This window comes from Kryptolebias marmoratus, unplaced genomic scaffold (genome assembly GCF_001649575.2).
Source record: "Kryptolebias marmoratus isolate JLee-2015 unplaced genomic scaffold, ASM164957v2 Scaffold29, whole genome shotgun sequence".
NCBI classification, from domain to species: Eukaryota; Metazoa; Chordata; class Actinopteri; order Cyprinodontiformes; family Rivulidae; genus Kryptolebias; species Kryptolebias marmoratus.
The window spans coordinates 68,850-85,263 of NW_023665763.1; the positions used below are offsets into that span (position 1 = coordinate 68,850).

At 43.4% G+C, this 16,414-nt stretch overlaps 2 protein-coding genes across 6 annotated transcripts in view; one reads left to right on the forward strand and one right to left on the reverse strand.

The window, feature by feature from the left end:
* rgn (regucalcin) overlaps positions 1 to 2,408 on the forward strand; it is a 14,179-nt gene extending 11,771 nt beyond the window's left edge. For both annotated transcript variants that reach the window (XM_017440920.3, XM_017440919.3), the window contains 2 exons: positions 1,307 to 1,461; positions 1,535 to 2,408. In XM_017440920.3, coding sequence (XP_017296409.1) covers positions 1,307 to 1,461; positions 1,535 to 1,585 — 206 coding nt within the window. In that variant the 3' untranslated portion in view covers positions 1,586 to 2,408. The remainder of the gene's footprint in view (positions 1 to 1,306; positions 1,462 to 1,534) is intronic.
* Positions 2,409 to 2,660: 252 nt separating this feature from the next.
* The window catches only part of fmnl2b (formin-like 2b), a 25,543-nt gene continuing 11,789 nt past the window's right edge, over positions 2,661 to 16,414 (reverse strand). For 2 of the 4 annotated variants that reach the window (XM_037974376.1, XM_037974377.1), the window contains exons 13-28: positions 13,759 to 13,860; positions 13,412 to 13,632; positions 13,230 to 13,333; positions 12,956 to 13,141; positions 12,787 to 12,807; positions 11,609 to 11,733; positions 11,284 to 11,486; positions 9,787 to 10,021; positions 9,643 to 9,711; positions 9,473 to 9,553; positions 8,922 to 9,051; positions 8,684 to 8,844; positions 8,430 to 8,531; positions 8,224 to 8,319; positions 5,453 to 5,576; positions 2,661 to 5,363 (exon numbers count right to left, since the gene is read on the reverse strand). In XM_037974376.1, the coding sequence (XP_037830304.1) occupies positions 5,275 to 5,363; positions 5,453 to 5,576; positions 8,224 to 8,319; positions 8,430 to 8,531; positions 8,684 to 8,844; positions 8,922 to 9,051; positions 9,473 to 9,553; positions 9,643 to 9,711; positions 9,787 to 10,021; positions 11,284 to 11,486; positions 11,609 to 11,733; positions 12,787 to 12,807; positions 12,956 to 13,141; positions 13,230 to 13,333; positions 13,412 to 13,632; positions 13,759 to 13,860 (2,049 nt within the window). In that variant the 3' untranslated portion in view covers positions 2,661 to 5,274. The remainder of the gene's footprint in view (positions 5,364 to 5,452; positions 5,577 to 8,223; positions 8,320 to 8,429; positions 8,532 to 8,683; positions 8,845 to 8,921; positions 9,052 to 9,472; positions 9,554 to 9,642; positions 9,712 to 9,786; positions 10,022 to 11,283; positions 11,487 to 11,608; positions 11,734 to 12,786; positions 12,808 to 12,955; positions 13,142 to 13,229; positions 13,334 to 13,411; positions 13,633 to 13,758; positions 13,861 to 16,414) is intronic. The other 2 variants (XM_037974378.1, XM_037974379.1) reach the window with 1 other exon arrangement.

Consider the following 16,414-nt stretch of genomic DNA (forward strand, 5'->3'; position numbering starts at 1 on the left):
GGAACACTGTGTCCAATATTTATGTTCATCATAAGGGGTCTTTGGGCTGCACTTCGTCTGGCCCCTCACCTAGGACCTGTCTGCCTTGGGTGACCCTACTAGGGGCATGAAGCCCCTGACAGCATAGCTCCTAGGATCATTGGGACACTCAAACCCCTCCACCACGGTAAGGTGGCAGCCCAGGGAGAGGATTTTATAATATATTTTACAGTATATTTTATAATATACTGTTTGACAGCAAAAGTCATCCCAGGGCACTGTACAAAAACATTTACAAACAGTATATTATAAAATATACTGTTTGTAAATGTTTTTGTACAGTGCCCTGGGATGACTTTGGCTGTCAATTGGCACAATATAAATACAATTAAATAAACTGGAAATTTAGAATTTTGTCAGTACTTGATTTCACATTTTACCAGTGGTGGCTGGCCAATAGAGGGCGCAAGGGCGCCGCCCCACCACTCACATTACCTTGAATGAGATGTAAAAAAAAAATTAAAAATTAAATAATAAAATAAAAATATTTCAAAATATATGTATGCATATTTTTAGTTGTATAAGATAAATATTTAATAGTTAATGATAAGTAAAGTTGTTTTATTCATCGTCGTTGGCTGATTGGTGACGTATTTCCACCCTGGGGCTCAAAAATCTTTGTCCATAGACTCTCGTTAAAAGTTGCACATGCGCAGTAGCTCCTCTTCAGTACAAGAGATAGGACCGTTCAGGGCGCACCTCTCCTGCGCCCAGAGCTGCTGAATGCAGATGTGTTCGCATTTCACTGCCTCCCGCTGCCGGGAGCGCGGGTGCCTGCCACAGAGGCCGACGTCACATCCGTCTGTCAGAAAGTTCGCCTGATTAAAAGGTCGAGCTGCAGGTGAGCTGCCTTTTATTCAAAGACAGTAATAAGTTCACTACGTGACTAAGTTACATACACAAGGTAATAAATAAGTTCATAGGTATTAATTAGGTTAAGAAAATTTAACCTAACCTAATTCCGGTAAAGTTTTGAAAAATAAGGGAGAAAACAGGTCTTATAAACGCTAAATGTGTCGTACAGGCTTGTCTTGGGAAGTATTGGTGTGATACCTTAGTATGTGTTTTGGTCCAAAAGATATAATAAGGTATCACATAATAGACATATACCAAAACCTTTGGTATATGTCTATTTTGGATTTATAGCCCCCCTTGGAGAAAACTCCACCAGCCACCACTGCATTTTACTCTGGAGTTAGGGTTTCACACCTATCTAAAGATCAACTGGTTCTGTGTGATTGACTGAGCTTGTGTTGTTTTGTGCCAGGTACACGGCTGCAGACAGTCACTCTGCCAGTGATGAAGACCACCTCATGTTGCTTTGGAGGTCCAGACTACTCTGACCTATATGTGACATCAGCCAGTCTGGGTCTTGCTCAGCCAGAGATCAGCCACCAGCCTCTGGCTGGAAGCACCTTTAGGGTGAGTACTTCAGCCCACGCTCACCTGTTTGTAGACCTGCTGATGGTAACTGGTTCTATTTGTCTGTGTTCAGGTGAGAGGGCTCGGAGTCAAAGGTCGACCATCACACTCATTTTCTGGATAATCTTCAGTTGGCAGAGACTTGATTCGGCTCTGATCTCAAAGTTTCCATAAGCTGTTGTTTTTAAACCTGAAGACTAATTTACAGGCCCGTTTTGCTGGGCCCAGTACCTAATTTAAAACCTTCAGCAGGCAGGAACTCTCAGTAGTGGGTTTTCTGTAGGACTTTAGCAGTCTCTCACAAGGTTGTGGAGAATTTTTGGCCCATTCTTCCTTCCAACAATGCTTAATTTCATTGAGGTTTGCAGATATTGGTTTGTACTCAACTCTCGGAAGGTCCCACCACAGCATTCTGGACTTCGGACCATTGCAGCACCTTGATTCTTTTATTTTTGAGCCGTTCTGTTGTAGATCAGCTGCTGTATCCGGGATCATTGTCCTGTTGCATCATGACCCAGTTTGGTCCAAGCTTCAGGTGTCTGAACATTGTCCCAGAAGTATTAAGGTTCATTCACTTGAAAATTTCCAAACCTAAGTCATTCTGCCAGATTGTGTTCAGAGAGAAGAGGCTTTATGCTACAGCCCTTCCAAACAAGCTATGACCTTTGACCTTTAACCTGCTAACTGAGGCCTGTAGAGTCTGAGATGGAGCTCTAGGGGTTTCCAGATTGATGAGCAGCATCAGGTCATTGCTACTTGGCATTGTGTTAACACACATTTTTAGCTCCAGAGCAGCAAACTGGGAAAACTCCTGCTTTTCTAGAAGTGGTCCCACTGATGATCAGGTAATACATCTGATACTGAACCTCTAAAATCCTGTGGAAGCAGCAAGGCTGGAACCAGCTTCAACATTTTAGTTTTTTAAAATAAATAATAATATGGTGGAATCTGTTGGGTGTTTTTGTGTACTTGAAGTTCGATTTGAATCACGGTAAAGGTCACATCAGTTTCATTGGGTCCTCATACCTGAAAGAGGCTCAACTGGATGTTGGTCATTTGGTATCGTTTGCTGCAGAATGTTTGACATGTTTAGCAGCCGACACCAGCCAATCAGAAACAACACAACGCCCACCAACCAGTTTGTAGAAATAAAGAAAAGGTTTAAGTATGGGATGCCAGGTAATATTGTACATGACTCAGTGAGATAGTTTGGTAGATGAGGTGTGTTTTATTTGCACACCAAATACAGAATAACAGCGACGAGCAAAACACACAGACAGAGAGCATCGCTACACAACCGTCTAAAAAACATCTGTACATGTAGAAAACGTTGTGCTTGAGTGTTTTATACTTAAATTTATGAAAGGAGGGTGTGGGGTCTGGATGGGGTAATGAAGAGCTGATATTGTGATCAGAAACACTGCAGCAACACTACAGGTGAGTCCATGTATGTCTGGGTTAGTTCCACCCAGAACCAGAACCAGAACCAGCAACCTTTATACAGACTGGTGAAAGTAGCCAAATCAAAAAAATCTCCTACTCCTGTTGTGTGCTGCAGCCTTCAGACTTCCTTAGTCTTTCAACCTGCAGCTTTCACCTCGTGCAGTCTTGAGTATCAGTCTGTCAGTTTTAACAGTTTCATGTGCTGCTCCAGAAAAAAACACAATTGCAGGAAATGATAAGAGATCAAAGATGAAAGAAACAGAGTTTGGTTAAGATTTAACCTCTAAAATCTCATTTGACTCAGTTTTCTGGATATTATGCTCAGCCTAATTCAAACTGGAGCTGCCGAACTCTGTGGACTTTGGCTTCTCGAGGCCAGTATTTACAGTAGAACACAACAGAATACATCATAGTGAAAGGAGTAGAACCCTGTACAAGATTCAGACCAAAGGAACCCAGAACATCCATAAAACCAAATACCTGCTGACACAGAATTCTAGTTTTACAGTGGTGGAAATAATGACTTCATCTCCTGTTGATTCTGTACATTTGCCCCCTCTCTTAGTTTTTATGGTACTTTCATTTAAATGGTGAGAGACAGAATATCAGCTTGGGTTTGCGTCTTCTTTCTGTGCACACATGGGTTAGGTTAATAAGTAACTCTAAATTGTCCCCTCGATGGGAGTGAGAGTGAATGGTTGTCTGCCTCCTTTATCTCTGTGACCCTGTGACGATACAGGGTATACCGTGCCTCTCGCACAGATTTGAATACTTAGTTAGTACTTAAAAATATGCTTTTACTCCCTGGCTTTTGACCCACTGTGAGATGTTGATTTATTTATTTATTTTTTTCATTCCATCCTCCTCCTCTTATCCGGGGTCGGGTCGCGGGGGCAGCAGCCTAAGCAGGGAGACCCAGACTTCCCTCTCCCCAGCCACTTGGGCCAGCTCCTCCGGGGGAATCCCAAGGCGTTCCCAGGCCAGCCAAGAAACATAGTCCCTCCAGAGTGTCCTGGGTCCTGTTGATTTAATTCAATTCAGTTCAAAAATACTTTATTAATCCCAAAGAGACATTAAATGTTGTTGTAGCTCATAATCCTGGTTTTGTTAAAGAGTTGTTATAGATGCTGATGGCCGTCGGCAGGAAGGATCCCTTATATTGCTTCTGTCCCGATGTGTCCTCAGTCCTGGTGTCCTCAAAGAGTCCCACCAGGTGAGCCTGGCTGGCCTCCTGCAGAGCCATGACGGCTGAGCTCTGGAAGCTCAGGTCGGCCTTGAAGTCCTGGGCGATCTCCTGGACCAGGTGCTGGAAGGGATGAGCTTCTGGATGAGCAGCTGGGTGGACTTCTGGTGGTAGTGGATCTCCCTGAGAGCCACGGTCCCGGGCCTGTAGGACCACGGTCCCGGGCCTGTAGGACCACGGTCCCGGGCCTGTTCTTCTCCTAAAGATACAGGATGACTTTACTGCATTGAGGGGCCAGTGGGTGGGGCCAGTGGGTGGGGCCATTGGGTGGGGCCATGTACTGTAAAGTCGAGAACGAATCATTTTCTGCTTGGACATCAAATACTAATTTTACTTGGCATGCAAATCAGTTTGTAACTTTTTGTTGATATTCTGTCTCTCTCCAAACTACTGTAAAAAATTAGACTTCATTTATTTGTAAGTGAGCAAATGTCCAAAATCAGCATGGCATTAAAGCATTATTTTCCTCGCTGTAGAGGATGGAGGTCTCTGGTGTTGGTACAGTTAGCCAAAGTTAGCCCTCATGTGAGTTTTAAAATCTATGTGCATGTCCTTGTTTTGGTCCAACTCTACAAACTACAACTTAGTTCATTAGGATGCTTCTTTTTAAAAATGAGGCACTAGGCTGGAACTTTGACTTCGTAGCACCATGTTCATTTGTTTTGTCACGTTGACTTTTTTAAGCTACAGTACCTGATCTCTGAGGCAAGTGAAAAAGTTTCAGGAATTTATTTGTTGTTGCATTAAACACCTACATTTGGATCTTCCTCAGAAAATTTCCAGCTGTATAGTTTTTGTTCAGAAATGGACTTTCAGCGTGAGTCCTTAAAGTGCTCTGAAAACTGTAAATCTGTGTCAGCTATCTTCTGAAGAAAGCCATAGGATGTAGGTTAGAGCAGAAATCTGACACTAGATCAGCTGACTGTTAGTTTTGTTTTATCAGTTAGCTTCAGAACTCTAATCTCAGGGTTTAATTGGCCCCAGGGGTCAGGGGAAGTCTGGGTACCTGGCCTGCAATAAAATAACATAAAACATGATGTGATCAGTTCATAAAGATCAATCAGAAATGTTCAAAGTGCTAATTGGACCTGTTGGTTTAAAGTGGGCGTGGTCAGATTCAGTGTTTCTCAGTAGTGCTCTTCAGAGTGGGCGGAGTCACAGAAGAAGCGAGAGCTCCGTTTGGCCGATCGAGCAGTGAAGGGGACCGTCTTGAGAGCTGCACAGAAGGAAAATACAACAACCAGTCAGGTGACAGGTGAGAAGGACCTGAAATGATGCATTTCTGTGCCTGTATAATACTGTCACCTGTGATGATGTCCTCTATGGCGCCATCTTTCCCTTCGTAAACATGTCTGCTGTCTTTTCCTTGACGTCGTCGGAGCTCTGTGATCAGCTCCTGCTGTTGCCGCTTCCCTTTATGGGATGGAGACTGGAGGAGGGGCAGGGGTGTTAAAAGACACGTGGAGTTCAGTCACATTTATTACCGTCATCACGGCTGCTGTACCTTGTATACAGTAATTTTATTTATATAGCCCTTTCTAAAGAACCAAAAGTTGAAAAAGATGGTTTTCAGTAAAAATGATCAAATCCAAGATCATTAAAATAATAATCTGTAAAACAGTAGAAACACAAATGCTGGCTTGTAAAAATAAATAGAACTAATAATTTTTTTATAAAACAATTGAAAACATCAAGTAGTCACCTACTTGAGCCAAGTGACAGTGAGTACAGGTGAGTGTTTAAAAGCAATTTACAGATTTCTAAGCTCTGGGGACATGAATGTATATAATCCCATCAAGTAATCACTTCTGCTTTGTGTTCAAATGTTGGGGCATCTAAAAGCATCTTGTTGTTTTAGATGGATTCACCTAAATGACTCTAGTTATGTTTGGGCAGGAGAAGTTGTTCCCAATCTCTTCTCTTCAGAGCCCTCCTTTGTGCACCACTGAAAACAAAACTACACCCCCCTAAACCTGCACACACACCTGTGATGTGTGTGGAATGGTGACAAAAAAACTAAGGATAATGTTTTTGCCTGTGCAATTAGTCATTTTAAAAAACCTACAATAAAATCTTAAAGTTAGTCCTGTAACTGAAACCAGTGGAGTGAGACAAACACTGGTGTTTTATGTCCACCGTTTCCTGTCCTGTTACAAGACAAATGATACAAGGTGTGTGGCAACATAAAGAAACAACACATCTGCCCACTTACAACAAATAACATTGTTCCTGAGGTAATGGGCCAATACATTAACAACAGAACAGGCGGTCACATTTCTTACTTAATTAGCCATCATGGTCACGGCACAACAAACTGATGCTTGTCACACTTTGAGCCATGATATAATAAGTCAATGGGTTTATGATGTAACCATCGCATCCAAGAAGTAATGGGTTGACATGTATTGAGTTGTAGCATCAACAAGCCAACATGTTCATGACGTAACGGGCTACTGTACAATGAATTGGTGCTACATCTAAATCCAAAACAGGTTAAGGAAAACAAAACAGCTGGACTCCTATGTTGTCTGGGGCAACTGGTCTCAGGTGAGGGGCAGGACAAAGAGCGATTCAAAAACAGCAGAACCTCGCCAGGCCTAGACGTGCGCTTGCTGGCAAGAGCCTGGTGGTCGAGCATTGGCTCCTGGGGCTCAGTCAGGCCAAGCCTGAAGAAGAGACAGGATGCCACCACCTGGAGAGGGGGGCTGTTGAGTGCCACGTGGGATGGGCGACAGGCATGGCGACATAAACTAGCTTAAGGGACATGGATAAGGAGCTGGAGCTTGTGTGTGAGGTTGAGCAATACCAACTAGATATAGTTGGGCTCACCTCTGGAACCCAACTCCTGGAGAGGGTTCTCACTCACAAGTCCCCGCTTGGATGCCTCAGTGTTGGAGTTTTCCTAGGGGAACAATAGGACTGCCTCTGCAGCTTCCGAGCTGCAGGAGAGGAGGTTCTGAGTGGTTGTGCTGATGCACCAAACAGCAGGTCAGATTTCCCACCCTTCTTGGAGTCTCTGGATGATGTCTTGAAAGGGGATTCTGTTCTCCTGGGTGACTTCAGTGCCCATGTGAGCAGTGAGGGAGTTATTTGGAAGGGCTTGATTCTGGTGATCCAGCTGTCGGTTCAGGTTCATACTGGTATGGTTGTATTACTCCCACAAAGTTTTCCAGCTTTTCTTCATATTCAAAACAGGCTTTCACTAATAAACAATCAGACAGTAACCACGTCCTTGGTTCTTCAGTAATCTGAGCTCCAACTGGCCGTTCATGACATTTGCTGGCACCCAGGGTGGCAACTCTACCCTCCAAATCACCCCACTTTGGCATGAATGCTAAAAACAAGTTATTTAGGCTTTAGGTCAGAAAAATGGGTCCGTGGAATTTTTTGTGGAAGTGTTTCACTAAATGACCTTCATGCAATGTCAATATGAAGATTTGATTTCATTTATCCTTTCGTTAGTTTCTCTTGTTTGTCATAAATGGCTTCCTTCACCACCCTGAAAAATCAGCCAAAAAATCAAACAATATGTCTTCTCTGTCCTAATGTCAACTAAGAAAAACCAACTTTAAATAAAGGAGGTCTCAGATTTCAGCTTTTCATTAAGCCTGATACCCAGTCAGTTTTACACTAATCAACACATTTATTCAGGTGAACAAATGACCTTGAAGACACAAACGACTCTCCGCTGTGAGGAAAGTGACTACAATCTGCATGTTATTCTAGCTTACATAACCGAACTCTTTAGTTCTGAGTTTAGAAAGTTCTCCTGACTGAGAATTTCCATGTATATTTCTACATCTGTTGCATTTTAGGCTGTCTGATCCACTTTCTATTATTTGATTAATGGTTGCACACATTGCTGTGTGTGTGTTACTTTTACAGCACACATTAATTCTACATTTAGAAACTTGAAAGATGACTCCCGTTGGGTCAAAGGTTGTCACATCTGACTCTGTTTTATGGACTTGTTGTTTTCTGGTCAGACTACATGACTCCTTTAAAACGTTGATAATAAAGTGACTCTTGTGAAACTGACTGGATGATGATGGCAGTGTACATGGTGCACAGGTCACCTTCGTATCCGCCTCCTCCTGCTGCTCCTCCTGCTCCAGTTTCTCCAGCAGCATCTGTTCCTGACGCCTCCTCTGCTCATTTTCTTCCTCGGCCACCTGCATACACACATTTGTCACTGATCAAACCTGCGAGTCAGACTGAACGTAGGAGAGCCTTAGGTAAGCCTGCCATGCCTACTCTGGAAGGATTTCTTTGGATCACTTACCCTGAAGGCTTTGATGAAACGAACAAAGATGGGAAAGAAGACAGACGGTGGCATGGTCTTTGAGCTCTCTCCAAAAAACTTCACCACATCTTCAAAGGCATCCTAAAGGTTGTCCACACATGCACACTTAGTTTCCACCACAATCAGTGGATTTAAAAGAATAATCTCTGTTGAGGGTTAGTTTGTGATTATTGTTTTTCTCTGTGTGTTTTGTAGCTCTTGTAACGAACACCTTTCCTTTCCAGCAGTCTCACCTGAGCGATGCGTGCGTCCTCTTGGAGTTTGTTGAGTCGTGATTCGTTCCTGCTGATGAAGTCTTTGAGCGTGGCGTTGTGTGACACGCTGAACTCTCTCCAGGTGAGCTCCATGCCACGCTGCAGCTCCTTCACGTCACATAGCACATTCTCCAAGCTCACTACGAAGTACAGGTGAACAGGTGAGTCACTTCAAGGTCCCCATCTGTGCAGCATTCTGATTGGCTGATTGACTCACCTGCAGCAGCCTTGTCAACGTAGTGAAGCTCATTGTAAAATGGAGACACTACTGGATATTTCTCCTGCACCACGTTGGCGATGTAATGAAGAAGTGTTTGCTTCCTGTCAGTTGATTTGGTTTCCAGCAGCTAAAAACAAACACACAGGTTTTCTTGGACATGTCCCAGCATGCTGGGCTGCTTGTCTTACTGGACTCAAACATTTCAAGGAAGGAAGGAAGCACTCATGACATTATGATAACCAGACAAACTGCCAAAACATCTCTGAGCAACCAGGAGGTGGATCCAAAATATAAATGCAACACTTTTGTTTTTGCTCCAAAATCTAAGATTGTTTTCTATGCACACAATAGGCCTTTTTCTCTCAATTATTGTTCACAAATTTGTATAAATCTATGAGAGTGAAAATCCATCCACCTCAAGATGCTGATTGGACAGCATGATTGATCTGTAAAAACTGTTTACACATATCTACATTTCTGTATAATTTAGTATAAGGAGTGTGAGTTCTGTTGGTTGTATTGATGCACTGTGTGGTGTGCCATGTTACCAGGTCTAAACTCTGCAGTTTGAAACCATACACGGCTCCTCTCTTGCTGCTGTTCATGTAGTTCCCCAGAGCCAAAATGATCTGCCCAGCAACAAGAGAAACAACTTATTTATCTGGTCACAGACTGGATTCTGTCAATATTCTGTTGGTGTTCAGAAACACACACTGACCTCCAGGATCTTCTTCAGTTTCTGAGATGATTTAATCGACACTGAAGCAGCAATCATGGCGTGAAGTTGCTGAGAGGGAACACAGCGCAGTGAGTTTTTGTTCTTCTCTTTTGCAGTCCTTTACTTTTTTCCCGTTTTTCTTACCGGTGTTAACATTTGGATGTTGTCTGCAAAGTTTCCCATGAACGTCATGATGGTCATGCGCTGACTGAGCCTTTCAATACGACTGAACTGCATCATGAACCGATCCTCATCGCTCAGGGCCTCCAGAGGTTTTCTGTCCCTCTCATATTGTCGTAGCAGCTTCACCTCAGCCTCCGTCGGCAGGAAACGCATCAGACACTCCACAAAATCAACAGGAACTGTTCGGAGATCAAACCTGCACAAACAGTACAGTTAAATTCATCTCTGAGACAAACCTTTGAAACAAAGTGTGTGTGTGTGTGTGTGTGTGTGTGTGTGTGTATAAGCTTGGAGTTGGCGTAGCGGTTAAGCAACACCACTTGGTTATGGGAAGATCAGGGGTTCGAGACTGAATGTTGGAATGCAGGCCTAGAGAAAGGGGCTATATGGGATGGACGTAGTAACTATGGAAACAGAATCTGAGGAGTTTTCATCTGATTCTGGAGATTCAGCCGTCAGTTCACATCCGTACTGGTATGGTTGTATATCCATTCCTCCCACAAAGTCTTCTGAGATTAATAAATAATGTAACAGGAACCATGTTCTTGTTTCTTAAACAATATTTTGGAGCCGACCAGGGCCCAGTGCACGTCATGAGCCCAGTTTGCCATTTCTTGACTAAAATGCTAAAACAAAGTTATTTAAGTTTTAGGTGAGAGAAATGAGTCCCTGGAATGTTTCATTAAATGACATTAATGCAATGTCAATATTTTGAGATTTGATTTCTGTTCTGCTTTAAAGACAGAAAACAAGAATCTATTTATTTTATATCATGCACTCTTTCAGACGCTCGGGGTTAAGAATGAATATGTTGACTATTGGAGTCAATGTCATTAAAAAAGGATAACAGTTTATCCAGGTGAGTTGGTGGGTCTGGTTTATCTGCTGGTATGATTTTGTAGTGACAGTTCTACCTTGCAGACTTTATTGATCACAGAACATTTGCAACAAACGGCTTTTAAACTCTCCACAGGACGAGAGAACATATCAGGCTTGGCCAGTTTTGATAAAAAGTTCTATTTTTTATATCAGCTTTTGTCTTTTATTGACAGTCGTACTGTTTGTTTTTTTTTTCCACCTCTTACCTCTCAGTAGATTGACTGTGTCTCTGCAGAAGGACACGGAGGAACTTCAGTAAACAAAAGCTGCTCTCCTAAAAATGATTTACCATAAATATGGGAGTAGGTGCACAAGTAAATTTAACAACTAATATGGTCCAAACAGGACTTGGTTTGGGTCTGGATCTGGACTGTGTTCTGGCATTTGGAGGAATTTCTACTTTCTACCATTGTGTGATGGACTCACCTAACAGTATGAGTTATTGACTGAAACTGAGTTGAACTGCTGCTGCTCAGAGCTGTGGTCCAGCCTGAACCCTGGTTCTGTTGCTGGTGGGGCTCAGAGGTGGTCTGCCTCATGTTACTGTGTTTTATAAAGATAATTTACAGGTGTGCCTACGTGTGAATGGCGCGGCAGATGACTTCAGAAGCCTGGCCTGCCTTCCTCAGTGTGATGGCCAGGTTTTTGGCCCGATTGGCCTCCAGCAGAGAAACTTTGGACGGAGCTTTCTGAGGAAGCTTCTGTCTTGACAGAGTCAGATCAACTGCTGGACCCTGAGCCTTCGTCTTGAACAGCTCCTCAAACTCCTCCATGTCCAGGTCCTTAGAGACAGACATGTAATCAGAGTTCTTTTAGGAAGCACCTTTAAATGAAGGAAAGCTAAAATATATTAACATTGTTGGTTCCTTGCAGCTTTTATTTCAACCCTAAAGATCTCTGTTACCTGCAGAATGGATTCATCATCAATGTCATTGAAGACTGTCCCGTTGATCTGACTGGGCTTCAGAGCGACCCAGTTCAATACTGGCATTCTGAACTTGGTCTGGATGGGTTTCTTTATCTTCACGGCTGCAGGAGACAGGTGAGACAGAACAGATGCTGCCTCTCATTGTTCCTTCAGAATGCTGTTTGTGCAGATAGCATCTTAAAAATATTGGATTGTGGTTGTAATAAAACGTTTTACAAAAGACATCCTGATTTAAAAATTCAGGAAATGTCAATGGAGTTAAAAACACAAAAGGCTGATGGTGTTCAGAATTTTCTAATGCTCTTCTTCCTCTGAGGTCAGTGTTTGTGCCCAAATTAACTGTAGAGGTGAGAAGTTACTGAATCTGAATCTGTCTCTGTTTGCAGACATGCATGTATGAGTTCATGTTTAAGATTAAACCATAAAGAGCACGAGTCAGAGCAATGTGTTAGGTTTGTAGCTTCAGAACACCCAGGTGGTTTTAGGGTTCAGAGTTAGCCCCATCATCCCTTCAACTGATGCATGAAGTTTGTAAAATGTTACCTGCACAGACACTGAGATCTGTCTGTGTTCAGACTGAACATTCTGCTTCATTTTGTTGCAGTATTAATTCACCTGCTCAGACTGCTGATTGACATGAATGCTTCTGAGAGTTTACAAAGAAGTAATAAGTCCAGTTACTTTATTATTTATTGACAAACAAGTGGTTCCAGTTAGGGTTCTGCTGGTTCAGAGCAAAGAACCACTTAACTTCCAGAGATAAGGATCATTGAGACTTTTCTGATGTTCTAGAATGTTAGAAGTTTGATTTCATTGATGAAATGCCTCTCAGGCTGTGGAAAACCAAATTAGTTCTTACTGCGTTGTTTGAAAATCTTCCACAGAATGTGGCCTAGCCTCCCCCTGACCCAGCACAGGAACTGTGTGGGTGTCCATCCTTCTTTATTTGAACTAAACTACTGTCAGGTCTTTGTACCAGCTTTAAACATCATTAATGAACTGTTTCACACACAGAGGCCCACAGATGGAATTGGAATAGAAACATGATGAGAGGAATCAGTTGAAAATGATTTCCTGTTGTCAGGTGATGGAGGAATGAAGCTTGGAATGTGGGGCTGAAGTGAGAATAAAGACATTTGAAAAAGTCAACATACAGAATAACTTGAGAGGACCCTCTGTCAGCAGAACAGGAAAAAGGACAACATGTTAGAATCAGAGAAAACTACATGCTGCTGCCATGGAGAGCAGCTGTCACCATGGCATCCAGCTGGATGGTGTAAAATCAGTTACTGTCACCGTGACAACACTGATGGGGATTCTTACCTGCCAGCCCCGAGTTAAAGATGACTGTAGGTGACCCCCCTGTACCTGGGAGAGGTGGGGCTACAGGGGGAGGAGGAGGGGGCATGGGGACAGAAGAGAGCTCGCTGGTGCGACAGGGCGGGGGAGGTGGAGGAGGGGGTGGAGGAGGAGCAGGAGGTGGAGGTGCAGGGTACGGCCCGTTGAACACTGAAGACAAAAACATATTTAAAAACAAGAATACTATCATTTGTCAGTGTCAGCAGTACTCTCTCTGACTGGTGGACAGAAGACTCACGTGTGCCTGGCATTGGTGGAGGTGGAGGTGGAGGGGGTGGGATTGGCATGCCTGAAGCTCCACCAATCCCAGGTCCCATGCTGTGATAGGCTACAGTTTCAGGGCTGCAAAAATCAAACAGGTAATCAATCAGAATCAAATGGACTGAACCTCAGAGATCCACTTCAGGTGGTGCATCTTACCTAGGGGACAGGTTTGGACAAGGGGGAGGTGAGGGAGAGGCTGAATCGGCCACACCCCCATCTCCCTCTCCTCTCTGAGGCTGAGGAGCTCCAGGTCCTCCGGCCTGCTGGGCCTCCTGAGCCTGACGCTCCAGACGACTCTGCCTTCGGATAGTCTGATCCTTCTCCCGAACCATCCGCCGTAAGGTGTGCACCTGAGAGTTGGTGCTGGCGTACACCTCCTGCACAGTGAAGAAGTGAAGGCTTGGCAACATCTGATACTAGCACTAAATATGTACAGAGGTCTTTAAGTTTCTCAGCTTCACATATCACACACACAAGCTGATTTTTATGGTAACAGCACTGACTCTGAGTTGGTCCAGCTCCTTGTTCGTCTGCATCAGCTGTTTCTCCAGTTCTACGATCTTCAGCATTGCTTCATTCTCCACATCCAGAAGACGCTCTGACATCTGGAGACAGGGACATATTTTATCACCAAGCTTAACCTGGGACTGGACTCTTTGAGACAGGAACTAGATGTAGTACAGTACTATTCACCAGACTCTTGTAACTCTTTCCATTAAAATGTTACCTGGAGAGTTTACAATAATTAGCCTTGTGACAGTGCATGTAGCATTGGGAGCAAATGCTAAGCTAGTTCTAGCTAAATTGTATGAGACCACTAACAGTGATCAAGCTGTGGATTCAGACATAGATATACCAAATGCATACAGGGTAAGTCTCAGACCACATTTCTTTTAATGCATGTGGCCTCCCTGTCTTTAAACTTGTTCTTGTTATTGTCAGCCATTGCTCCCATCACTCAAAGTGACAACTCTTGGCTTGTGTATGATTTCAAAACACAGAAAACTTTACGCCCTTTTTTATTTTTACCTCTGGCGTGGCCTGGCTCCACCTGCACGCAGAGGGTGCAGATATTACAGAAAACACTGTAACAGGTTGGTGAAACTTAAAGTGCACACACACCTATTATGCCTCGATTTATTAAGAAATTGCACTGAGATGGCCAGAAGGCATCGTAGTTCTGGGACTTTGTGAAGGTACCTATACTTAAGGCATATGCTAACCAATTAGCAGGGACAATGTTAACGCATCACTTCAGCAATCATTTGCCTCATGACTGAGTGGCTCTTGCACCCCAATATGAAGTGTTTTTTAAAACTAATGCTTGGACACACCAGAGCCACCATACCTGCAGTCTTTAACATTCTTTTATTTCCATATAGACATAGACGATCTACAGAGGATGTTGTATCAGCTGTACTCTCTTTACCAACCCAAGAATTCTGTTTGTGAACATCAGTTCAGTACAATGATACTGCATTAACTGGTTCACATGCCGAGAACTCTGGGCTGCACAAATTCCTGTGTCAATGTTATCTCACCAACATACTACAAGTGAGGATTGGGGATAACACATCTTCTACTGTCATTCTCAACCCTAGGGCTGTGTGCTGGGTCCATTGCTTTTTCATCTCCTCACACACAGATGCACCCCTGTTTCCCTCTGCCAATCTAATCTTCATATTCAGTGATGATGCTATGGACTACAGGGTAACAAAATCAAAGCACCTCACTGCTCTACTTTCCATCACTCCTTTATAGAGTTGGCCACTGTCCAATGTATTAGTTTTACTACTGTACTGTACTGCTCACTTTGCAGGTTTTTATGCTGGTGTAGATTCTCAGTCATCCAGGCCATGGGAAAAATTCAAAAACAAAACCAACTGGACTTCTGTTCTGTAGTTGAAGACGTTTGGCTTCTCATCCGAGGAGCTTTCTCAGTTCAGAAACAGAGAGTGTGGAGTTGAGCTTTTAAAGCTGAGATGTGATGTAAGATGGATAGCTTGCAGATTGTTCTCACTCTCCTAACAATAGAGGGTCATTAGGGTCCTTGTTTGTCTGACTCACTGATGGGCCCCTCTGGTCATATGAGTGCAGGTGTTGATTGGAGTGAAACTGACTGGGGATCAGGCCTAAAGCTGGAATTTGAGACCTCCTCCTCGGTTTAATGTTGGTTTCTCCTTTTTGACATAAATGGCTTCTTTTACCCCCCTCTCCAACCATCTGTCTTCTCGGTCCAAAATATGAACATTTTGGTCCTCAAAGGAGTGTCCCTTATCCTTGAGGTGTAGGTGGACAGCTGAGTCCTGTCCCGAAGAGGTGGCTCTCCTGTGTTGAGCCATGCGTCTGTGGAGAGGTTGTTTGGTCTCTCCAATATAAAGGTCTGAACATTCTTCGCTGCACTGAACTGCATACACAACTCCGCTCAGTTTGGGTTTGGGTGTTTTGTCCTTAGGGTGGACCAGCCTCTGCCTGAGAGTCTTGTTGGGTTTGAAATGTACTGGGATTGTCAAGACGTGGTGAGAGCGAGGTGAACCCAATATGCAGACTCATCTTAAAAATAAAAACTGATTTATTTAAATAACAAAAGTAGAAAACAAAAGGTTGACGAGGCAGCAACACAAACTATAACAGAAATCCAAAAACGGCAAGGTAAAACAAGACGAGGCAAGGCAAGGTGGGATTGTGGACAAAAACGACAACACATGGACATACCTGAGACAATCAACAATGAACCGGCGGGGAGGTGGAGAAAATGACCAGACTATAAAGCACAGGGAAATCATGGGAAGTGGGCACAGGTGAGTGATTACAATTACAGACAGGTGGAGATGGGTGTGACAGAAAACCAAAAACTACTGAGCAGAGGACAGGTGGATAGTGACAAAACAGAACCAAGGTATAAAGAAGACAAAATAATACCAGGACAAGGACAATAAAGCAAATGCAACAATCCAACAAGAAAAACCTAAATCATAACAGAACCAAAACCCAGACATATGACAGGGAGGTTGTGTTTGGAGAAAATCCTTCTGAGTTTCTCGGATACTCCAGCAACGTAAGGAATGACAATGTTCTTTCCTCTGTTCCTCTCCTTGTTCTGTTCCGTGGTGAGTTTCGTGGGTTTCCTAGCTGACTTGACAAAAGCCCAATTGGGAT